General features: G+C 30.9%; 1 protein-coding gene across 4 annotated transcripts in view; it reads right to left on the reverse strand.

Annotated features, from left to right (window-relative positions):
• Positions 1-567: 567 nt before the first annotated feature.
• Positions 568-27,581, reverse strand: part of LOC127717822 (alpha-catulin-like) — a 70,691-nt gene continuing 43,677 nt past the window's right edge. For all 4 annotated transcript variants that reach the window (XM_052223668.1, XM_052223667.1, XM_052223666.1 and 1 more), the window contains 5 exons: positions 18,157-18,207; positions 14,283-14,543; positions 11,949-12,071; positions 9,934-10,017; positions 568-8,976 (listed from right to left, as the gene is read on the reverse strand). In XM_052223668.1, the coding sequence (XP_052079628.1) occupies positions 8,797-8,976; positions 9,934-10,017; positions 11,949-12,071; positions 14,283-14,543; positions 18,157-18,207 (699 nt within the window). In that variant the 3' untranslated portion in view covers positions 568-8,796. The remainder of the gene's footprint in view (positions 8,977-9,933; positions 10,018-11,948; positions 12,072-14,282; positions 14,544-18,156; positions 18,208-27,581) is intronic.

Genomic DNA, 27,581 nt, shown 5'->3' on the forward strand with positions numbered 1-27,581 from the left:
CCATACACCATCAAATGCAATGCTCTGAGATCCCACTAGGGGATTTGTCCTCATTCAGTGCATTGACATTGTGTTTTCGTAACCGGAAAATCTTAAATTTATATATCAATAAATTGCACGACATTGACTGGACAGGATCTAAAGAATGTTTAGGTCTCTACACTATGTTGTATTAACTGTCAGAGGTAGTGATAAACTCTGGAAAATATAGATATCAAGCCAGTGGCATGAGGGTTTTGATTGTGTCACACAATATTTCCTAAAAAATGGTTGGATCAATGTCTCAGTGTTCACAGTTTAATTCAACATTGCTCTTTGTTTACAAAAAGCTCTCTTGTTTCAATTCTTTGTTGACTATTTTTGCCTTGTGTAATATTTTGTTTTCTGTGCGGTATTTTGTTGACTTTTGTTTGCTTAATATAAGTTTTGTTTTCTGTGCAGTGTTTGGCTTAATGTTGTTTGTCTGGTGTCATATGCGGTTTTATTACATAGCAAAATAGACACTGTTAATTACTGCAAATTAAAGTGATATACACATGGCTATTTAAAAAACAAAATAACTAAAAAACGAGCATAATTATTTAATCAAATCTTAGCATAAATAATCATAAATAGAAACTCATTCATACAAGGTAACCAAATTTGAATGCCCTAAAGTAGTGAACAGAATCAAATGAAAATCTGATTTAAAAAAAAAGATACTACAGTATAAATACATAAACTTTACAACCTTAAATGTTTCATTTAAGATAAAAGAGGTAAACTCACTTCGTACAAACGAAAAAAAAACAACATGTTGTATATAATACCCTTGGTTGGATTAGTTCTGTAATTGCACATACATGAAATTGCACTAATGACGTCCATATTAAGTAAAACAAAGTAACAAAGGCACTGCAAAACTGGTACTCTTTTAATGTTATGGAAACAAAAAAACTATTACTATCTTATAGTAAAGAAACATTTTCATTTGTCATTATAGTCTTGAAAATAATGCAGAGGCTAAAATGCCTAATTTGACCAATGAAAATATTTGTTTTGGTCTAAATGAATAATAAAAAAATATTTCCAAAAAATGGAAATATGAGTCTAATTTAATCAAATGTGCAATCGAGTAAGAAATAGTACAATAGCTTTTCTCTAATGCTTGGAAACATTTTTTCTTTTGAAAAATTCTTAGCACAAATTCATTGTTGGAAAATTTAATGAGGCCTCATCAACAAATTACAACAAAGATCTAATTAGCAACAATTAATATTGTGTCTCATATACTGATATCAGCTTCATATATATATATCCAATAAGTATGTTGTTAGAAAATATAGTATTTTACTTTTCCATAGCTTCTTTGAGAGTATAAACAAATTTGATATTTTCAATTACTTTCTAATTTTCAGTTTTTAAAATTCATACTCCTTAAAGAAATCAAATTGCTTTGATATAGACTACAAGGGGCACCAAAATTAACTGTGAGGTAAACCGTCATTTGAATGTTACTTTTTTCTTGCAATTGAAGCAGTATACCATGAGGCAATAAAAGTATACAATACATAGATCTCCTGTATACTATACATATATGGTTTTGGTTTATCTAGACACCAGTATTTGTATAGTATAAAATTGTTGACTGTAGAAAAAAATATCCTCTGATTCCTAGTCTTTCTGACTTTTTCCTTGGTACTACAGTTAGGGCTATTCCATTAAAATGTATGTGGGAGGGTAGGAAGGGAAGTTTAATTTTTGAATGTGGGTCATGGGTCTTTGTTCAGTATGCATCTATTACCATTATACAAAATTATCTAAAAAATGGTTCTTGGTTGTAGGGATATTTTGAAAGTCCCTTCCTACCCTCCCACATACATTTTAATAGAATAGCCCTTAACAATTTTGCACACCTCTCTTACATTTCAAAATCATACATTCCAAGTACACATCTGACAAAATAATGTCAATTTTATGCTTTTTTTACTATAAGTTTATACCATTTAATATTTAATTTGGGTTTCCTAAATTTCATATGTAAACAGGAAACATTTTTCCCACTTGTTTTTTTTTTAAACTCTATCTGAAAAACATCCATATGGAACTATCTTCATATAACTTTGATATTTCATACATTTTGTATCGAAAAAGATTTTATAAATAAAGATGCAGATTTTCTTGTATTTCCGTAACAATCATTCAAATAATTTGAACTAAAAAAAAATTAGATTTCATTAAAAAAAACACTAAAGTACAAACAAATATTTTGAGAAAAATATATTAAATATTTTGTCAGACACCAAAGTACACTTCAGAAATTAATAGAAAGTGACTGGCCATTTAAGTATAGATCAGCAAGTATAAAAATTATCCCATTTCCTTCAATTCATTTAGTTCAGTCAATAGCAAGTAACTCACAACATCCTTTCAAATTCTTATTTTCAAAGCCCCTCACATAAGCAAAATACTTAGCTAAAGGGAGATAATTCTATAAATCAGTACTGTGTTTATAATAGCCAGTTTCATCTATGTTTTTAAAGCATACATGTGAAACAGAATTTAATTGATCTGTATCAACACTTAAAACTTTACAATTGATTAATGAAAACAGTTGACCCAAACATATATGGTCTAGTGATTTTTTTTTAAGATTTAGTACCTTTACATAGCTTAACCTTTTGAAATCCTTTTAAAGGGAAACTTTTTTTTATTTGTGCAGCCATAATAGTTTTTGCAATATTCTCACATCTTCCCAACTTAAAGTTCTTTAGTACTTCTATATGTCAAGATATTTATTGAAATTTGGAAGCTGTCTGATTTGAGCATTGCTGGAAATTACAAATACTGAACTAAGTTAAAATAAGTTAAACTAATGACATAAGAAAACATAGTGCTTTACTTGTTTGTTCTTTGCTTTTATATATGAATATTTTTTGCTTATGCAATATAGCTGTCTTACTTTGTATGTCTAATATGTATGTTTTATATGTCTTAATATTGTATGTGTTGTTATTGTTATAATATCAGCAAAAAGCTCTACAGAGCTTATGTTTGTAATGTTTCATGTAAACCCGTCTTAAAATAAAATGTTCTATTCTATTCTATTCTATTCAATTATAAATATATAGCTATGCTGTCAAATATTTTTTTTTGTAACAGAATTAAAAAAAAAACCAGAAAATTACTGGAATTCTTAAAATTGCAGATAAAATAAAAATTCATGTATGCATAAGTTTGCTTAGGAAAAACGCACAACTGCTGCACTCCATTTTCATGCAAGCTTTATTTTACCTGACACTTATCAACACTACCTAAGATTCTAGGCTTCAGTCTCTCACACACAAATTATAAATTCACACGATTCATCATATACAGCACACAAATGTTGTTAAGTTAAAAAGGCAATAAATAAATATGGCAGTTTTATACAAAAAGCAAAAAATATAATAACAAGCATATAACTGGAATGAATAAAAAAAAATTGGAATGGATGTAAAAGCTTCTGAATTGTCTATTTTGTAATGTATGAGTTATTGATCTTGTTTATGAAAGCATAAGAAGATTCTTAAATATACCTAACTGATTATAATTTCAAAAGTAGAAGCACTTTAAAAAATGTAAAACTGGGATCAAATGTTTTATCTGTGAGAAAATTCTCTTTTTAAGATAGACATAAAAAAAAAACTGCTGGAGTGAAGGCATACAAAAGACTGATAATTAAAACTTCCAAAATGCAACAAGCAGAAAATTGGAACCATTTAGAAAAATCTTTTTAAACCTAATTTACTGAATTAATATATCAAAGGGGAATAACTCAAAACATTACAAAACCAGTAGCAAAATGGTAAAATGATAAAAAGTGCAACATTTAAGACCTAGTTGATTTTCTCTCATAAGGTATAAACCTAAGTTATTTTTTAAAAGACCTCTATAATGAGGTTTTTGCAAAATATAAAAATATAATGCTTATTACTACACTACATGAATTTAATCTGAACAGGTTCACTTAAACAGCTATGTGTTCGGAGCAAAACCAATTATCTTATTATCAATCTACCAACATATGTATGTATTGATCATTTTTTTGGAATGATTCAGATAACCTTTTCTTTAACAAACTTTGATGGTTATGTTACAATCTATGCTATGTTGGATCAGGTAAACTTAACTTAGTAATATCTTAGATGAGAGTTTTAATGCATTAAATGACAAAGCACAAATGGTTCTCTAGTTCAGAAAGACTTTGATGAGAGTTTCAATGCATGAATAAAATCACAAATAATGCTTTAAATTAGAACCAACTGATGTCTGGAATTCAGTTAAACATATTTCTCCAGATATGAACACATTATTCAAAATTAATTATAAAAAGACAACATTAAAGATTTTCAGGTGAAATACAAACAGGATAATTTTGAACACAACTAATTTTTTCAGGCTTTATAACCTATAAAAAATTCACATGTGATCATTTAAAAAAATGCATTTTCAAAAAGATGCAATTTGTTGCAGGAAGGTATAAAATTAAATTCATAAATTGTTTTCCCTTTTTTTACTTCTAGACAGCAATATATTTCATACTGCCATGTAATAACAAAAAATAATAGTTATTATGATGAAACAAGTATTATGTGATCCTGTCTTGTTTGACCTCTGCAAGATCAGGAGCACAGATCACATTAACGGGTTTATTCATAAAATGCAAATTCGGCCTGAGAAATTAATGATTTAAAAAATATCTAGCAATCTAAAGAATTCTATACTATATCACTTCATTTGAAATATACAAATTAAATCAAAATGTACATTAAAAAAAAACACTTTTCAAAAGAAATACGCAAATTTATCCCATTAAAGGGAGACAAGTCTTCTAATATAAAATACAAAACTCTTCACATTACATTCATAATATATTGATCTTGATTTTTATAAATTATTAAAAAATCTGATAAATACAAACCTCATCAATTTAGTATAACAATATAGTGGTCATGATTTCAATAAATTGTCTACATAAGAATAATTCTTTTTAGAATATTACAAAAGTATTATATTATACAATACCAGCATCTAAGTAAAGAAAATAAAAACATGAATTTAAAAGTTCATGTAATCCTAGAATAGATTGAAAATTATATAATACAAATTCATACATGAAGAAAAAATTTTCTTAAAATAAACTGTAATAGCTATTCAATTTTATTCAATTTCTAGACCATCTTATTGATTTGTCATTTTTTTTTTTAATTTTCATATGGGTAATGATCTTTTTTTATAATTAATAAATAAAAAATAACGGTTTACATTTAGATTTAAGTAATGGATAATCATTTTAAAAGTAAAAAAATGCAGATAATATATTAGATATCAAATTTAGGTCTAGATTATAGCTGGAATGATTTTGTCTATTTTTAGTTTCAGGGAGTGTGTGGTTAATGTAAACAAAAACATTTTCAGAATTAGAATTCCTCATTTAAGTGACGTGGGCGGGCGTATGACATTTGCGCCGATTTAAAAAAATTTTCTATCTTTCATTTGCGACGATTTGATTCTTTCATTAGCGACAATTCTATATTTGCTCCTATTTCTGGGCTGCTGCACCCGTTGAAAACTGTAAGAGGACGAAAACGGTCCAGAATCGTTTCATTCGCATTATAATGAACAGTTCTATTCACACCACCCTAACATATATGTCTTTATGGATGTCATTAAGAAAACCCAGGCCGTTACTTATGGCAAAATGATAACTCTTGAAATGCCCGCCTCTGTACGAAAGCCGGAGTAAGAAAAGATGGACTTCGTTATCGGCAAGTACAACAAGTTCAGAAGAGATGAAATTACAAGGAAGGAATTCATCAGTTGTGTAGCATATAAATACTCAGCAAGAACAGATTTATAATTCATTGTATTCTGTTTTTATGGATTTTAATGTTGTGCTATTGAATGCTGTAAATAGATTTTTATTCTGTGATTTTAGTGGATGTAAACAGAGTTCTTTAATCTTTTAAATTGACTTATTCTGCTCAAAATTTCGACTTCCCCTCCCCGTGGTTAGAAAGAGATAATAGTTATATACATGTTATAATTGACAATTCACCTATAATTTACCTGTACACAATCGGCGCAAATAAAAGAAAAAATCGACACAAGTGAAAGAAAAAATCAGCGCAAGTAAAATGCAGATCAGCGCAAATGCAAAACGCCGACGTGGGCCAATCAGATGAGACCTTACAAAATTTTTTTCTAGCATAGAATAATATCTTGCTTTACAATTAATGGATATCAGAGAAAACAAAAGCAACAATTCAGGTCACATAATACACTTTATTAAAATATACAATTAAAATGTTCAATATTTGATAGCAACCTATGTAATGCATTGGTGCAATGATAAACTAATTTCTTTATTATGAGAGCTATTCTATTAAAATAGATGTGAACAGTAGAAGGAACTTCCAAAATCACCTTCACAAAAAAATAAATTCTGTGAGTAATTTTACATACTTTAAATGAACATACAACCATTAATGACCCCCTACTCATGTCCAAAAATAAAAATTCCTATAGCTACCCTTCCACCTTCATTTTAATAGAATAGCCAGGAAATTGATTGACAAAAGTTACATGAAAAGGTGCTCATTTGACCTTCTGTCAATCAATAACAGACCATAAAATTTGAACACAAGAAAAAGAGGTAAAAATTTTAAAATACAACCTTATTCTTAATCAAATTATAAATTTTCTTTGGCATTTTCAAACTCAGTGTAATAATATAAAATGATGAACAGTTTACTTCTTGAGAAATAAAAAAAAAACAGAACACACATACAAAAATATGGCCTTTATTTCATTAAGTGAAACTGGTCAAATTAGTAGTTGGGGATATTATGCCTGGCCCCTGCAATAAACTTATCGGGTACCCATGTCCATATCTTACCTTAACCTTAACTCTAACTATTACCATCAAGTAAAAGGTCCCTTGTCTGTTTTTGTTTTATTTTATGGTTTGTGATTGACACTTACTATCTCCTCTCTGTTTTCAAAGCAGACGACAGTCAAACATATATACAGTAGAACCTGTATATGAAATGCACTCTAGGGACCAGAGAAAACTGACCTCATAAGAGAGCTGGTGACCTTTGAATTGAGGTTTAAAGGGCATAGGTATTACTACAGAAGGACAAGAACAGGGTGTCCTGATAAGACGGGATCTTTTTAAAAAAAAGTGACCTTTACAGCTGGTTTGACTGTAATCTATAAATAGATACACACAATCATTTTGGATATTTTCTAATTAAAGCAGGCAAATATTAATCAAAAAGTTTTAAATATTTACACATTATCATGGTCAACATCACACAAATATTTCACTAACACACATGAACAAATAAAAAAAAGACAAAACTGTAAAACGTATGGATTAATATACATTTAAATTCATAAATCCTCTAAAAGTGAGAATTATTGAATAATTCAAAATGTACAATTTCTACACAAAAAGTATACTTTTCATTGAAACACTGCTCTTGTTTATCTTGCAAATACTTGCTCAAATTAGATGGCAACTTTTATAAAATATCAAAAGATCAGTAAAAATTTTCTGTTAATAGTGGGTATCTAAAAGAAAAGGAATGCTTCAATGGTATATATATGAACATTACTTTTTTTTTTTTGTATTCTTTTTGTATTTTACTGTACTGATTCAGAACAGATTTTTCAAACAGAAAACAATTGTTGCTACACCCTCCAAGGAAATTGCCCAAACTCCATCCCTCCCTGCTTTCGAAAAAAGGGCGCTCATTTGTGATTTGTCAATGTGAGAATTTCATTAATTCTCCTATGTAAGCAGTAAATCCTGTAAAAAATCGCACCACAATGAAAAACTTCCTATTTTAAATTTTTCTAAGCTAACTGCCGTTTTTTTCTTCCAAGATCTAGAGTCATTTGTTATTTCATTAGCAGATAATAGAATTATCACTTGTTTGTAGGAAGAGTGTGTGACTACTTTCATGTACACAGTGGACTGGAAGATTCTTTTCCTGTTCCTATAAATATTTCTTAAAAGTTGCACACATATAAATGAATTGTTCTTAACTTAATGGTATGAAACAGGACTTGACACATAACAAATGAGCTGCATCGGATAGAAATTGACCTTATGCAATTGATTATCAGTGCATCTGTTAACATATTTCTGGATGAAAAAATCTATACAGAAAGTCTGTAACTGTTTGAAAATTGATTTGTTATAAGAACTCTACAAAATAGACCAAAATTCATCTTTTATTTCGTATTTGAATGTTCCAAAATCAATCAAAGTCTTATACATGTACATGTATACATGCACTTGCACAAGGTCAAATTCTATCTGACACAGCTCAAATGTTTTTTTTTTCCATCCTGATTTTGTCATTTTAGTCTATAAATATATAGTAAAGAAAAGCCTCAAATCCTATTTCACTGAACATCACCAAGTAGCAGCTTGAACACCAGGGCTGTTTCATTAAAACATATATGATACCTAGTGAAAGCATTTTGAAAGTAAGAGAATAACCTAAACAATTTAAAAATGTTACAAACAAATATTTGATACCCACTCATATTTGAGATTTTGAAGTGCCTTCTCTAGGTCCCATGTATGTTTTTATGGAACAGCTCTCAGTAGTCATAAAACTTTCCATTACGATTATCATTCTCAGACTCAGAAATCAACCATTCAAAATTCTGGTTTGGATGTTTCAAGCACACATTGTGTACTCTGAGTACTGAGTGTAGTTTTATGACGTGGATTTACAACGACGACTAATATTAACGCTAAGATTCTTTTTCCAGACTGTTGTTACTTGAGAACTGTCTATTTGATGATGAACTTCTATTAAGACCATCTGATTGTGTACTGCTGTGCATTGATTCGCTGTCACTACTGGACCTGTTCTCGTAGGACGTTCGCCATCGTCTTGTTCCTCCTGGGGATCTACGATAGTCTATGCTATACTATAATAAACAAAGGACATCTTTTAAAATACAAAACAAACCCAATGAAAAACTATGGAGTTGGTGTAAAGATTTGTAACACAAAATCCCTTATGGGCTTGAAAACAATAAAATTATTATGGTGCTTTAATTGCTCTTTTTCTTGAGGACTTCAAACCAAAGAAAAAGCCAAACACCTCACTGCAATATCAAGTCAGTAGTGTGAAAATGCCTCAAATAGCAGAATCTGTAATCTTTTTTTCTAAAATTGAGCGATAAGACTATTTTGTTAATGTTTTTATCCATTTTTCTCTAGTCTATTTGGTAAACTTCCATCATTCTTTAATTCAATTTACCAAAAGACATTCTGGTCCTTATTTCAGAAATTATTCATGTGTACACTTAATCGAGGGTGGTAAAGGTAATTTTTGTGCAACTTTTATTTCAAGTGTTTTCATTCCTGCCGATTGTTAACACCTGTTTTATGAAAATTGGAGGAAAAGAAACATGTAAGACACTTTTATGTTGTTCATTGTGAAATGGCTATTTTCCAGTATGTACTTCCAAATACCTCCCCCCCCCCCCCCCCCCCCATTTACAACCCACCTAATCATTCTCAATATTAATTCCACCAAGAGCTATTCACATTTTTGAGGTACTTAAAATCATTTTTCACTTTTAAGATGAAAAAGTTTGTCAAAAACATAAACAAATCCCAACGGAGTAATTTTTTTCCCCTGATTCTTGAAAAATCAGATTTTGGCAAATTTGAGATATAATGAAAAACATAACAAAAACTGGTTACATCATCTCAGCATCTAAAGGACCATTGGTAATTTCATTATTTACATCCTCAAAATTAAATAATGCCATGTCATTGATTGAACTTCCATTGTTCAGGGTGTTTTTAACCAATCACAATGTTTTGGCATATGCTTTGAAATATTACCCAGAATGCATTAGCTTCTGAAATCATACCTTTGTAGCACATATAAATGATGTAGTGACAACCTTAGCAATGACATTCATCAAGTTCTTTGTTTCCTGAATAGCACCATCAACCTGCAATGAGGAATAAAAAAATTGTTCAGTATTAAACACTAGCTAGCATCGTACAGATTCAGGCAATAATTTTGCAAAAATTGTACGGCTTTATCTACATGCAGAAATAACAAGTAAAACTGTGAGCTACTGCTCACTGATGATAACCCTGCCGAAATATTTCGGTAAACAGGAAGTTGTTGAGTGATGAATCTGAAAACACATCACACAGTATAGCTGACTTATATAAACCCTGAATCCAAATTTCAGAAATCCTTGTCAAGTAGTTCCTGAGAAAAATGTGACGAAAATTTTCAACTTGGCTATCATGTTTAAAATAATACAAGTGTTCGGTAAACAGGAAGTTGTTGAGTGATGAATCTGAAAACGCATCACAAGGTGTAACTTACTTATATAAACCCTGAAACCAAATTTCAGAAATCCTTGACAAGTAGTTCCTGAGAAAAATGCGAACAAAATATTCATGGGATGGACTGACTGACGGAAGGATAGACAGAGGTAAAACAGTATATCCCCACTTTTTTAAAGCGGGGGTATAATAAATATTATATTCATTAACACTTGTAGACCTTTAGACATCTTATTTCCTTACTTGATGTCTTGCTGATGTTTCCCCAAATACTATCAATATACTTAAGCACATACATGTATTGTTGACAAATTTTTTATCAGTACACATTTTTCTTTCATTTCAATACCTTGTTCCTTGAAATAATATATACATTTGTCAAGGTCAGATAAACCAAACCGGAAATACATGTACACCTTACAATCATTCCATACACCAAATATACTTGACCTATTGCTTATAGTTTCTAAGAAACAAACTTAACCAGGAAAACTTAACATTGACCAATGAACCATGAAAATGAGGCCAAGATTAGATGAACCATGACTGACAGACATGTATACCTTACAATCAATCTATGCATTACATATAGCTGACCTTTTGCTTATAGTATCTAAGAAACAAACTTAACCTTGAAAATTTAACATTGAGCAATGAACCATGAAAATGAGGTCAAGGTCAGATGATACCTGCCAAACAGACATATACCCCTTACAATCATTCCATACACCAAATATAGTAGACCTATGGCTTATAGTTTAAGAAAAACAGACCAAAACACAAAAACTTAACGCTGAGCAATAAACTTTGAAAATGAGGTCAAGGTCAAATAAAACCTGCCAGACTGACATGTACATTGTAAAATATTTCCATACACCAAATATAGTTGACCTTTTGCATATAGTATTAGAAAAAAAGGACCAAAACGCAAAAACTTAACTTTAACCACTAAACCATGAAAATGAGGTCAAGGTCATATGACACCTGCCAATTGGACATGTACACCTTACAATCATTCCATACACCAAATATGGTAGACCTATTGCTTATAGTATCTGATATATGGACTTGACCACGAAAACTTAACCGTGTTCACTGATCCATGAAATGAGGCGAGGTCAGATGAAAACTGTCTGACAGGCATGAGGACCTTGCAAGGTATGCACATACTAAATATAGTTATCCTATTACTTATAATAAGAGAGAAATTAACATTACAAAAAATCTTAACTTTTTTTTCAAGTAGTTACTGAACCATGAAAATGAGGTCAAGGACAATGGACATAAGACAGACTGAAACTTTATAACATAAGGCATCTATATACAAAGTATGAAGCATCCAGGTCTTCCACCTTCTAAAATATAAAGCTCTTAAGTAGTTAGTTAACGCGACCACCGGCGGATCACTATCCCTATGTCGATCTTTCTCCAACAGAAGACACAGGCTCGACAAAAATATTGCATGCAATAATTTCTGAATTTACAGTATTTGGTGCATAAAATTGTACCCATTGGGGTATCAAAATATTGCATCTACATTTCAGATCTGCTCAAACTTAAAGAAATATTTCCATATTCTTACCTTGCTGAATGTAGCTGCTTTACCTACAGTGGAGATTTTCAATGTGGAGTGTAGTTGTTGACATGAGGGAGGAATCTTCTCAAGATAGGAAAGCAGTTCATCTCTGTGTGCACAAACTGGTACCTGTAATTACAACATTATAAGGTAAACAAATTGAACTCAGAGCTATTGCTTACAAATTTACACCTGCTATATATTCATTCGATGAACAGGAAGTTGATGAGCCATGGATGTGAAAAAAAGTGTCACATAATTCAGTTCCTCCCTGTAATAGATCTCGCCTACTTGTGAGGGCCTGTGGTCCTAACACACTATAAAAAAATTTCATGAATTATGGATTTTGATTGGTGCCCTGTTGGAGAGGTTATAAATCCGCAGTCAGCTATGTTTTATCGAAATAGGTAAATGACAAGCTAATTCCGATGAACGATTTTTCTTTGACAATGCATTCAGGCATTTATAATGACAGAATTATTTGGGTTAAATCAGTGTTGGTCAAATATCTCTTGTTCTACAATGTGAACTGCCTACCATTAAAGCAGACTTCTTTTGAAATATAATACAGTACCTACCTACTGTCTGAAATAAAACATGTTCATAGGACACATCACCCTAGCCACACTATCACATTTCCATCTTCAGTGACCATGAAATATTGATTAAAACCTTTATTTGGCATATATATATATATACTAAACGCTTCACTAAATAATGAAAATGTGTACTAAGTTTAAAGTTGATGTGACCATAAACTTAAACTAAAACTTTAACCTTCTTTAAATCAAAACTTCAAGCTCTTATGGGAAAGACAGCTGGACTAATAGACAGAAGTACAGACCAAAAAACATATTATGCCCCTCCACTATTATAGATGGGGTATAAAATGTATCATTCCTCACCTCATACATTCAGTCCGTCATCTATACAGATCATATCTTTACTCTCCCCACACTTCCAATCATACACTATATACTCACTTACAGCCTGTACTGTTTGCATCGACCACAGAAATAATATCTCTTGCCTTCAAACCCTTTATTAAACCTACCCTATCAACAAACTCCCTGACAGATTTATACAGTTTATATCCTTCAAACCCTTTATTAAACCTACCAGATCAACAAACTCCCTGACAGATTTATAGTTTACATCCTTCAAACCCTTTATTAAACCTACCCTATCAAAAAACTCCCTGACAGATTTATACAGTTTATATCCTTTAAACCCTTTATTAAACCTACCAGATCAACAAACTCCCTGACAGATTTATAAAATTTATCTCCTTTAAATCTTTTATTAAACCTACCAGATCAACAAACTACCTGACAGATTTATACAGTTTATATCCTTCAAACCCTTTATTAAACCTACCCTATCAACAAACTCACTGACAGATTTATACAGTTAAAATCCTTTAAACCCTTTATTAAACCTACCAGATCAACAAACTCCCTGACAGATTTATAAGTTTATATCCCTCAAACTCTTTATCAAACCTACCCTATCAACAAACTCCCTGACAGATTTATATAGTTTATATCCTTCAAACCCTTTATTAAACCTACCAGATCAGCAAACTCCCTGACAGGTTTATAGTTTACATCCTTCAAACCCTTTATAAAACCTACCCTATCAACAAACTCCCTGACAGATTTATACAGTTTATATCCTTCAAACCCTTTATTAAACCTACCAGATCAACAAACTCTCTGACAGATTTATAGATTATATCCTCCAAACCCTTTATTAAACCTACCAGATCAACAAACTCCCTGACAGGTTTATAGTTTACATCCTTCAAACCCTTTATAAAACCTACCCTATCAACAAACTCCCTGACAGATTTATACAGTGTATATCCTTCAAACCCTTTATTAAACCTACCAGATCAACAAACTCCCTGACAGATTTATACAGTTTATATCCTTCAATCCTTTTATTAAACCTACCAGATCAACAAACTCCCTAACAGATTTATAGTTTATATCCTTCAAACCCTTTATTAAACCTACCAGATCAACAAACTCCCTGACAGATTTATACAGTTTATATCCTTCAAACCCTTTATTAAACCTACCAGATCAACAACTCCCTGACAGATTTCTACAGTTTATATCCTTCAAACTCTTTATTAAACCTACCAGATCAACAAACTCCCTGACAGATTTCTACAGTTTATATCCTCCAAACCCTTTATTAAACCTACCCTATCAACAAACTCCTTGACAGATTTCTACAGTCAATATCTTTTAAACCCTTTTTTAAACCTACCAGATCAACAAACTGCCTGACAGATTTCTACAGTTTACATCCTCTACACTCTATTAAACCTACCCTATCAACAAACTCCCTGACAGATTTGTACAGTTTATATCCTTCTTCTGAGAAATATTCAGCCTGTACAAACAGATCTTGTGTTGTTTTCAATGGTCCCTCCCCTCTTGTAAACAGATACATAGAAAATGCCATGCTTGACATGTTTTTGGCTCGCTTGACAATGTCATTGTCTGGCTCCTCCCACTTGTCTGTTTCAGCATCCATCTCAGATGTAATCAATTTCATCTCCAGCCCCAACTTGGCAATTTTGGCTTGTTCCTGCAAAGACAAATATTTGTTATTGTTTCAAAAATACTGCAATAGTTTAATGAAAGGACATTTAGACCAATCAGTTGATGACATTTAAGTACTAAGAAACTGCCCGATTTCCATAATTTTGTCTGTTTATTAGTAAAATGAATATTATACTGAAAGGAATGAAGAATTCTTTTATTTTTGCAATTTCATGTACCAATAAATAACTTGACTTTCAGCTTTATCATTGCAGCCACTTTTTAATGATAGAGTAAAGTCTGAGAGCCTGGAGAGAACCACAACCTTCACAATCCTAGTTACTGTGGATTCATTTATTTTCGTGGGTACCAATTTTCGTGGATAAAGGAAAACTTACATATTCGTGGATATTTAATTTCATGGTTTTGCCGAAGTCTGTATGCAAGCCTATAGAAAATTTGTCATTCGTTGGAACATTTAATTTCGTGGTTTACCTATACCAACGAAATCGACGAAAATTGGTATCCAACGAAAAATTATGAATCCACAGTAATTAAGGTCAGCGTCTCATACACATGCCACATGCAGGGTTCCAACTCACAACCTCAGTGTTGACATGCTAGTGAATGATGCTATAGATGAACAACTTAGACCACTCTGACAACCAGACCCCCTTTATAGTTAAAACCATTAATGTGTTTTTAGAATAACCCGATTCTGTTTCTTTAACCCACAGATAATAGTTCTACATGAACAAATTGTAACATGTCAATCTATATCAAATTCTATCAAGAGCTATTAAAAACAAATGTATTCTTTGAAATTAATATTTCACAAGTTAAAAGTCTGATTTAGGTTATTCATAATTAAGCTTAGACAACTATAGAATGCACTGAGCAAACTTGATTCAAACAACTGATATATTTCTTTAAATCAGCTTTCTTAAAAATTAAATGAAATAACAACTCGAAATTGGTAAACACAGTCGTACAAAACATTGTTTACAATCAATACACCGAGACGGAAACTAAATACAAAGGAATCAGAAATCTTTATTACTGTAATTAAATCATGGCTCAAATATCAGAAATCTTTAACAGTTTGTTTATTCAGGACAAAAATCTAATGTAACTGTATGCATTAGTTCTGTTTTAATTGTGTATGGGAAAAGTATGTCACAAATCAAAGGATAATATCTTTGTCAAAAGAAATAGTGAAATTGTCAGGCTTGTCAATTATAAGATATTGATTGGAGTTACGAATAGGCAAAAAATATTAATTGATGAAACATTTAAATATTTTTCCAAATATTATACATATATTATTTTGTCATTTTTACAGCACTGGGTCGATACCTCTGCTGGTGGACTATCAGTCCCCCAGGGGATCATCAGCTCAGTAGTCAGTACTTCGGTACTGACATGATTTATAACAAACCTTTCTAAAATTGTCCAATTATAAATTTTGAAATTATAAAGAAACTAAGGTTTCAACTCCCTCAGGCATTGGCCTTAGATGAATTTGGCTATTTTTTAGGTATTTTTGTCATAAAGCTCTTCAACTGTTTCGGTACTTATACATCCTCGGATTTCAAATGTTTGGCTTTGAGCGTTCCTGATGAAGGTAAATCCAGAAAAGCACTTCAGACGCATGAAATTATTAAACGTGTTGTTTTCAATTTTTTTGAGCAATAAGGTCTTTAATCATATGCATGTTATTTGTCCCATGCAAAGGAAAATTTTCAGAACTACTACAAATATCAATTATTTGCAAATTAAGAAATGAAAATATATATAATCAATGAATATTTATAAATATTAAATGAAATAGACAACTCTATAATGAAATGATTTCAAAAAAATAATTTCAAATTAGCTTTATTACATGTATTATAGCTATCCATATATCCTCCACAAAATAAAGTTGTTTTTTGGGCGTGTCCATACTTTTTCAATTCAAATTATACAATAAAGTTAAGACAAAACAAAGAAAATCAAATGAATTCAAATCTATTCTTGATGCCAAATATAAATCCTGCAATAAATTTTGCCATCAGCTCATGTAACAATTGTGGATCTTTCAACTTCACTTCTACATCATAAAACTCAAAGAACTGTTCAATAAAATTGCTGGAAACTTCTAGTGACATTCATTTCAATGTCCAATGAAATCCTTTAAGTGTTACAAACTCAATTCTGAAAAAAATCTTACATCATTCCTTTTAAGATCTAAAGTATCACAAAACAAGAAGTTTTCAAATCAATATATGTTTTAAAAGAAAAATATAATTTATTTTTGTAAAAGCTTTTAACTTTTTTCATTTGATAACAGTTAGTACATTTAGGAGGGTCTGGATGAGGTTCTTGAACTTCTGTATTCTTTAAATTTTAAGGTAATTTTTCATTATTTTTAAAAATATCTTATGACAATGATTTTACTATTAATTTTTTCTGTTATGAGATAATTTCTTTATTCTGTTCAGAAATCATTTCTGTAATCAGTATTGTATTGTTTTTTTATTTTTCACAATTTTTCTTTATACTTTTGCACCCCATTATTCTACATTCTTTATTTTTTTTGCTGATTTTTCTCTATTCTTTATTTTTTTTGGCCATTATTCACTATTTTTTTATTTTTGGTTCATTTTTCTCTATTCTTTAATTCTTTTGTCCATTATTCTCTATTCTGTAAACCCCATCTAGACCCTCATTGTGATATATTTACAAGATGGAATTGAAAATCCTGTATATCCATCATTACATACTCCAATTGGAAGTTAAGTTTTGTCTGAAATTCCTGTCTTTAAATTCATCACTTGATATAAAACATATTTAAGACAGCTAGGGTACTAGAAAAATATCTTACAAAAGTATTAACGCATGACAATCCCTCTTCTATTTTGTACTTCCTTAGCAAATAAATGAAATTGCTTTTTACAAAAGTGAATGTTTTCTTTCTTTTAACATACATTGAATGTTTTTTTTCTTTTAATATAAATCGATTGGAGATCCTGATATTGTGTGTTACTTTAAAACTTAAAAGGATTGCAGACTGGTATGTTTATATAGATTCAACCACTGCATCAAGTGTGTTACGATATTTCTCAACTGGAGACAGTTTGATTTTATAATTTAAAGCACGAGGCTTGCCAAGCTTTATAAATATTTAAAATTTAACTGTCGAGAGTGGAGAAATATTGTAATACACGAGATAGAGTGGTGGAATCTGTTTCTCTAATGATTTTAAGACAATATCTAAACAAGTTTATCCTTCCCCTTCAAAGATTTGCAGAAAGTTGTGTTCTTTATATGTGTGACATCATCAGGCATGGTCGCCTTTTTTCATGACCTCACAATAAGAAATTCAGAAGAAATTAAGAAAATTTGACGTCATAATTGAAATTTCGACCAATTCTTTGTCGAGAACAAAGTTTTCTCTAGAGATAAGAAATATCTTTCTCACATCAATCGAGACATGTGAAAATAGCATGAAAATATGAGAAAGTGATTTCTCCAGGATATTTCTGCTTTGGTTGTATTGACAGGTTGTTGAACTAGTCCTCCTTACTGGAATATACTACTTATTTCATTCAAGTGTATTTTTTACAGTTACTCTGACCTGTTTTGTTTGGCTAAGCTACTTATTACATGATTCTTACCTCGGCATCAAGCTTGATTGGTCTTGGTCCTCTCATAGATGTACCATGTTTCTGTAAAGAGAAAACATACTAGTTGACAATAGGTTGTTATCTTTTTTCTTATCAATTCTCCTATGGTTTTCAACAGTACAACTCTAAATGCTTCTTCTCAGAAGTTTTTGATGAAAATCTTTTTCTAAATACATAAAAAAATTAGGGAAAAATAAAATTAATGTATAGATCACTGATAAGGTACACACTGGGTATCCCGATCCAATATCTTATTATAGAGGGATCCTAATCCAGAGCAGCAATCACACAAAAAATATAAACAGTGGGTGTGCACTGGTTCTGATTTCCACATAGCATAATCCTCTGTGGGAATCGGATACAGATTTTACTTACCCACCGTCTGTATTTTTGGTGTATTATTGCTCCTCTGGATTCGGATCCCTCCACAGATTTCGGGTTGATACACTCGGTGGTGGTGTGTAGGCATACCAAATATTTTCAAATTTTGTGAAAATCTAGATAACCCAAAAATATTTTCACATTCTGTAAAAATCTAAATATTTATAAGAATCTACCAACATCACCAAAAGAAGAGATATCTTGGACACTAATCACTTCAATTTGCCCTGATCATCAAAAGAAAAATTTATCAGTATCTTTAATTTAATCAAAAGCTCATTTTCTAACATAAATATTGGCCTTTACTGATGTATTGCATGTCTGCATGAAAACAAATGTTAAATTAGTTCTACTTGGTTCTGTAAAAACAAAATATTGATCAATTACTGCTGTTAATCTCACCAAGGAATTATTTACTGTATAAACAGATCATGTACAATGTTAATATATTGATAGTCAATTTTACTGATGACCAGACAATTTGGTTCCATTGTAGTTATTCAGATATAAAGAAACACCAGGGATAATAAAGCCTTCAAAACATGTTCTTATTGTAGAGTTTATCTAACTTTCAACTCTGGACTTCCTTTGTTAAAATAAGTTCAAATGTTATTACCCTAATAAGGATTCCCTGGATAGGTTGAAAGAAGATCCATTTCCCAAGCTTCATAAGAATATAAAAAAAAAGAAATTTGACAAGACAAAAGCATGAAAAGAGAAGGATCCCTTGACATAAAACAGAAATAAATGTGACTTTGATATCAAATTGATAGTAAAAAAGACAATTTGGTTCCATTGTATTTATTCATTTTTCAATACAAATAAAGAAACAGAAGGAATAATAAAGCTTGTTACAGAGATTATCTAACTATCAACTCTAAACTATCTTTAAGAAAATAAGCTTGTTACAGAGATTATCTAACTTTCAACTCTAAACTATCTTTAAGAAAATAAGCTTGTTACAGAGATTATCTAACTATCAACTCTAAACTATCTTTAAGAAAATAAGCTTGTTACAGAGATTATCTAACTTTCAACTCTAAACTATCTTTAAGAAAATAAGCTTGTTACAGAGATTATCTAACTTTCAACTCTAAACTATCTTTAAGAAAATAAGCTTGTTACAGAGATTATCTTACTTTCAACTCTAAACTATCTTTAAGAAAATAAGCTTGTTACCAGGTTACAGATATTATCTAACTTTCAACTCTAAACTATCCTTAAGAAAATAAGCTTGTTACAGAGATTATCTAACTTTCAACTCTAAACTATCTTTAAGAAAATAAGCTTGTTACAGAGATTATCTAACTTTCAACTCTAAACTGTATTTAAGAAAATAAGCTTGTTACCAGGTTACAGATATTATCTAACTTTCAACTCTAAACTATCTTTAAGAAAATAAGCTTGTTACAGAGATTATCTAACTTTCAACTCTAAACTATCTTTAAGAAAATAAGTTCAAATATCATTACTAAGAATTCCCTGCACACATTGAAAGAAGATCAATTCCCTGAGTTTCATTAGAAAATAAATAAAAAGAAATTTGACGAATTAAAAGAGATTGCCTCAAAGAAGAGGATCCCCTGATAAATGTGACTTTGAATTGAAATTGATAGTAATAAACAATTTTTCCCTCTTCCTGGAAAATTGCAAAATGTTTTAGGGTCCGGGCTCTCAGTCATAAAACTTTACTCAGTACTCAGAGTGCAAAATTGGTGGTCGAAACAATAAATCCAGTATTTTGAAAGGTTGCAAATGTTATATCTGCTAAAACGCAGAATTGAGAGCTGTAATCAGTATCATTTATATAAAACCAAAATCTTGAACATTTTTTATTGCTTAAATTTTTAAATTATTCCTAGTTCCTAGTCTAGTTTTTAAAGCTACTCAGTTCATTAAGGTAATTGTTTTATCTATGAAATAGTTCTACTAAAAGAAATCTACTCATTTATCCCAGGACAACAAATCATCCAATATTCAATTGTATGATATACAAAAACAAATTTATAAAGTTGATAAAGTAAGCAATTCTAAAGTGCTTTATCGACCATGTAAAAAGGAAATTTCAAGTACAAATGTTTAATACTTACAACAATCTTATCAGAAAAATTCTATCCAAATGAGGCAGATCTGTTTCAAGTGAAAGTCATTTCCCAATCATCAATAAAACACAACAATTGTTGATCATCAATCAGACGATTAATCAGGCAGACGATTAATCAAGCAAACATATAATGTGTATTAACTTATATAGTTCATTAACTAAATCAAATAAAACAGAGTACTAACAATCATGGTCTACAGCTAGTCAAGATAAATCGTCAATTTGTACTCGGTCAAAATGAAGCTTCAATACTTAATCATAATTCAACATGACCATTAATTAATGATTTGAATAGTAAATTAAATGATACATATATTACAAGATTCTTAATTTGGTATATATTTGAAAAAAGTTCACAACGAATGAACATGGATACTAAGTTTCAATTTGATGTGAGCTTAAACAAAAACTTTACTTTTAGATACAGGATCGATTAAAGGATAGATGGACATACCAAAACATAATATAAAATATGGATATGTAGTATGATTGCCAGTGAGACAACTATCTAACAGTGTGTAAATGATGTGGATTTATTTAAGCAATTATAGGTCACTGTACGGCCTTCAACAATGAGCAAAACCCATACCCTAAATTAATCAGCTTTACAAGGCCAAGATATGACAAAATGTGAAACAAATTTAAAGGAAAAAACCAACAGCCTGATTATAACAAAATGACAAAGAAAAACAGATATATCAAGCAGCATGCAAGCAGCAAACAGTGACAAAAGCTGACTACAGAATGTTGCAGAGTTAAAAATTATGAGCCCTACCCTCCCTTAAACTGGGACAATTGTGTAGTCGGTCAACATAAGAACAGATAATGCTCCCTATTATCTTAGGCACGGCATAAACATTTTATAAAGTTCTAAAATCATTTATATTTGTACTGCAGACAACAAAAAAAACACAAATAACAGGTAAAAAATACTAAATAATGTCAACACAAACACTGTTAAAAAAGTTTAAAGTTAAAAAATATGCATGTAGTGTATTGAAAGCTAGCAAGAAGTACTTACACATATCTAGATGTATTAAAGTAGTTCCTTAACAAATATAACTTCCGTGTTATACTAAGTTAAATCCTTTCAATATCATGTAATATTGATATTTTTGAAATGCTAAAAAAAATGTGCAACACTGTCAATCAGGACTATAACAATTACACCAAGCTTTGAGATTAATTCCAATAGAGACCTTCTGACAATTTATTGGTAAATAAATTTTCAGGACACAGATATATACAATTACTTCTAATCAATTATCTTTAGTATTAAAACAGGGCATTCTAAATAACAGATCCCAAGAGTGTTTTACTAAGTATACTAATCAATACAAAGAAGAAAATCATAAATCATTCAACTAGTAAAAATCCAACATCTAAGTTGTCAGACTTCTGAATGAAGGTGTTTATAACCTTTGAAATCTATACGGTCCTATGAGGATTTCAAAGAAGAAGAAAAAACAATATTGAAAGAAGTTGTGATTGATAGGTTGTTTGTTTAATGTCCAGTAGTAAACATATCATGTATATTCAGGACCAGAATAATTTAAACCAAAAATCAATTAGGTAGGTTTCACAAGGTGGTCAATCCTGATGACTACCCATAAATTATTTAGAGTAACTGAAATCAGAGAAATCTTGCCCTATAACAAAACAAATTACCTACATACCACTGAATGAGGGACTGTAAACAGTCTTTTTTACATGCAAAGAGCCTGGCAGTCTAGGTAAACATTAGGCATCATATTTAATATTACTGTTAATGTCCATTACTGACTAGACACTTCTGCGTGTGTATTTACATCTCTCATACAAACAAATGAACCTCTTTAGCACAGGTCTTGCCACTGGGTCAGAGAAGTGCATGTGACCATATCATCCTATATATATACCCAATCAACATTTACAATCCACAGAGTTGTGAAGTATAAGTCAACTAGAGAGATACTCAATCTAATTAAAAGCCAATCTGGTATCGTTCCCTTTTTCTGATATGTTGCGATATATCAGAAAATAGGAGAGTTGAAGGATCAGTTTTTCTTAAGATTTACAGATACACAACAACGCATGCTGTGTTATTGACTCGCATCTCTCAACTTCTTTTATTCATACCAAATACATAATACTAAAATCACTTAAAACTTTTACTTAATTCATCAGATATATATATATGATACAATATGGAGAGACAGACGTACACTGGTCACTATATAACCCCACTTTGTTAAGCATGGGTATAAAAATCACACTATATTTGTTATCTACAGTCTCAGGAACATGAGTAATGATAGCTCTTTTTATATACATGTATATATACTTTCGTCTCTACAAAATAGATAATGCTCCCCTCTAAAGAGCAATAAAGCATATTTTCTTAAAGCATTTCTTTGGTACCGTAATATAATTTCACATTTACCAACTAATTTACAATGTTTATAGATACTTTATTTTTACTTAAAGCACATAAAATATTAAATCATGACTGCAGTATTGTACTTGGCAGTGACTGGTAAGCAGAAAACACGCCAAATTTTACACTATTGATCCCTGTATTACTAATCAACTAAAAATATCTCGTCAAAAGTTGTATAAACATTTATAGACTTTTTTGGATGATTGGTTGGTGATGGGTGATTCACACAATGTCTTATTCCATATTAATTTTCCAAAGATGTCTTCAAGATGACCATGTACATGATGTACATCAGTTTTTCATTTCTCAATCCAGACATATAAATAATTCACCAAATTCTTACGAAGGAATACGTAGGAGATCATATAACTTGATCGGGTTTGTACAGTGAAATCTGTCACAACCAAACCCTACATAACTGAAGATTTTATTTAGTTTACAAAAAGTTAAGTTACTGAAGAAATAATTGATTAATTGAAGTCTTACATTTGTCAACATCTATAGTTGATTTACTGTCACAAACTGAGATTGGATGTGACATGCTCACTGATCCAGAAAACAAGTATTTGTGACTGTAAAATCTAAGATTGATTTTGGCAAATTAATAAATATATTATGGTTTAAATTAATTGTGACTGTTAAATGTATATATTAGACAAAAGCTTAATTGGCATGTGCAATTGCACACAGGACTCGGGCAGGTAAAAATACCATGCTTATAAACCTAGGGACTCCCTCTTCCAACATATGACTTCAAGCTAAATTAAAATGGCAATTCAAAACAAATATGAATAAATTATATTCATTGCTTGTGCTGATACAAGAGTTCAGTTGAGTCAGAATTGATTGATTGATTGTTGGTGTCTAACACCACTTTCAGTACTCTTTGCTATATAATGGTGGCCAGTTTTTATTGGTGGAGGAATTCAGAGGACTCAAAGAGAACCACCAACCTTCAGCAGGAAAACTGACAATCTATCAAGTGATTACTGTAGATGGACAAGTTAGACCACTCAGCCAACGAGTCACCAACTTCAGATAGGATCCTGTACTTACATACATCCAATACAACATACGTATCATATGATAACATCGAGTAGGAAAATACTCTCCGACTGACGGCCTTTTATGGTATTTGTTAATGCCCCAGCCAAAGCAATAGCAAGTCCCTGACATGCTGTTAAAGCAATATCTAATAATAATAGATGAAACTTTAGGCTTTTGGTAAATGTTGAGATTTTTTAATTTTCTATATTCATTCTATTTGTCAAAGTGAATCACAGAATTGTAGTTTTGAATTATTCTTACAATTTGCTTAGACCAGGAAGAAAATACCAATTAATTGACTTTTGACATATTATATATGATTTACAAGAAAATGTAATTAAAATGTCTTGTGATTTCAACTGGAGTTTTAATCTTTTGCTTTTGATACATTTGAATATCTCTCTAACTATTTTTTTAATAATGAGCTTAAAATTTGTGTGGAAAATTTAGGTCAATAAATCATTTATAATAATTACACTGAGTTAATTAAGTAACAATGCTTTATATACTAATATTGAGTATAATTGATTTATAAATGATCATCAAAGCACATAGCATATTCATTAGTACAAAGCCCAAATGCTCTATTTTCTATTTCCTTTAAGTATTTTCCTGAATTCACATATCAAAAAACAAGAAAAAGTTTCTATTTATGTATATTCTATAAGATTCCTTTATGTGTACACTGAAATGGATAAATGTATGTAAAAATTCAATAACTATTAGAGTAGAGCACAGAAGAAACAATTTATCTCAACCATCCCAGCAAGAAGTTTCTCCATAGCTGTATCAATACAAATCAATAGAGACAAGACATTAAAACTTCAATTTCTGCTTCATTTTGTTTAAAACCATGCAATTACACTATAAAATGACTCCAGCACATGGTCATTATTTTCGTTATTGTCTAGTTAAAGCAATTCATTCATCTAAACCACTCACAGACAAAAATAAATTAAATAAGGTATGACATTTTAAAGAACTATGTTTAGCAGATTTGGTTAATTTGTCATTTAGGCTGAAAAAGGCAGATTAAACCAAAAGGACCAAGATAAAAATCTAATCGTCTGTCACAAACCTACAATTATATTTGAATACAATGTACAGAATTCCTTTTTCTTCCTGAATTGAACATTGAAAATTACTTATGTCAAGGATATTTGCCGCTATCAAATTTAAAGTGACAATTTTTTCATAAATTCCTCTTTTTCAAAATAAAATTTATAATATGTTATATTAAATTAAGATAGGACTTATGATGTGTTTGCTTTTAAGATATAAACACTTGATAAATTAGAATTGTTGGCAGAAAAGTGATTTCTCTGGATTTTTCATATAAAATGCATGGGTATAAATGAATACTTAACTCACTCACAGTATGAAAAAAATTTCATGACTTCTGGTATTAATTTTTAATTTTGGGGGATTCTCACTCAGGAAAGAATGCGTAATTTTTTTCAGGAATTTATACTCCCACCCCAAATAACAAGAGCTGTGAACTTGCAAAGGATACCCTTGCTTTACCAGAGACTATTACGCTATATTGCAATACTGAGGTAAGAACATTCTATTATCTCCCTTTTAACACGTTGTTGAGGGGAGACAAAAATTTTCACTTATTTAAATTAGTATTGTTCAAAGAGAGGCAGATTACATTCCAAAGGGGTATTAAAACTCATACGTCGAAGACAAACTGACAGCGCCAAGGCAATTTACAAAAAAACAAGTAAAACTGTGAGCTACTGCTCACTGATGATACCCCCGCCGAAATATTTCGGTAAACAGGAAGTTGTTGAGTGATGAATCTGAAAACACATCACACGGTATAGCTGACTTATATAAATCCTGAAACTAAATTTTAGAAATCCTTGTCAAGTAGTTCCTGAGAAAAATGTGACGAAACTTTTCAACTTGGCTATCATGTGTAAAAAAATTCAAGTGTTCGGTAAACAGGAAGTTGTTGAGTGATGAATCTGATAACGCATCATACGGTGTAACTTACTTATATAAACCCTGAAACCAAATTTCAGAAATCCTTGTCAAGTAGTTCCTGAGAAAAATGCGACGAAAATATTCATGGGACGGACGGATGGACGGACGGACCGACTGATGGACTGACGGATGGATTGACTGAAGGACAGACAGAGGTATCACAGTATACCCCCCCTTTTTTAAAGTGGGGGTATAATAAATAAAAAAAGATAAAATGCTCCGCAGAACGCAGCTAGATACGACTGCAGAAGTCAAACCCTGAACAGTTGGGGCATGTATGGATACTATATTTAAGCTCTGAATTTGGATTGTGATTAAATATTTGACACAGCAAAGGTTATTGTCACAGAATGAATGTGGTCAAAGAACTGAAAAATTTGAAACTGGATTTTACCTATTATGGTCCAATATCAAAAAACTAAATCCACAGTTACCGGTAGATTCAGCATATCCAAGTATCAGAAAAAAAATAGAATATGATGATCCTATATCTATTTTTAACTATGAATCTACTTTCAATTTCTATTAACTCTAAGTATCAGAAAATAAAATGCTTCACTGAGCGCAGCTGGATACGACCGCAGAGGTCCAACCCTGAACAGTTGGGGCGAAAATTGAAACAATATTCGCGCTTGATACAGGTCTGAATTTGGATTGTAATTTGACACCTAATAGGTTTCTGACACTGAATAACTGTAGTCGAAGAACTTAGAATTGGTTATATGATTTGAATTTATATTCAATTTTTTGCTTTTGAGCAATACACTATGCCGACCCCCCCCCCCCCCCCCCCCCCCTTTTTTTGCAAAAAAAAAATATTTGAAGAAATTTTCTTTTTAATTTCTGAAATCTGAAATGAAAAAAAAATTGCCCCCCACAATTTCTTTTTAACCCCCCTCCCCCCCACCCCCTTTTTCCAAAAAAAAAAATTCTTTCCTTTAAGATATGGTCATAATCTCAATTCAAATTTCCAATGGAGTTTGCAACCATAATTATCAATTTAAATACATCATAAAAATCTTAAATATATAATCTAAAAGCAGTGTAAGGGAAGTAATCCTACATTGTACAACATTGTACAATTTTGTTTTTGGATTACCTCCCTTACACTGCTTTTAAAGTGTCCATTAACCAGGAAACCCTTGTTTTTTCCCCTTTTTTACCCCTAATTCCTAAACGGTTTGAGCCACAACCCCCCCAAAGCCAACCCTAACCATCCCTTTGTGGTATGGAAACTTGTGGTATAATTTCAGAGAGATCCATACACTTAAACACAAGTTATTGTCTGGAAGTTACAAAAGTTAAAAAAAACTGTGCAATACATCTCTGAATTTGGATTGTGATTAAATATTTGACATAGCATAAGTTTCTGGCACAGAACGAATGTGGTCTAAGAAAATTAAAATTTGAAACTTGACATATACCTTTTATGGTCTAATATCCAAAAACTTAATACATGGTTAGATTCAGCAT

Source organism: Mytilus californianus, unplaced genomic scaffold, assembly GCF_021869535.1.
Source record: "Mytilus californianus isolate M0D057914Y unplaced genomic scaffold, xbMytCali1.0.p SCAF_10, whole genome shotgun sequence".
NCBI lineage: Eukaryota > Metazoa > Mollusca > Bivalvia > Mytilida > Mytilidae > Mytilus > Mytilus californianus.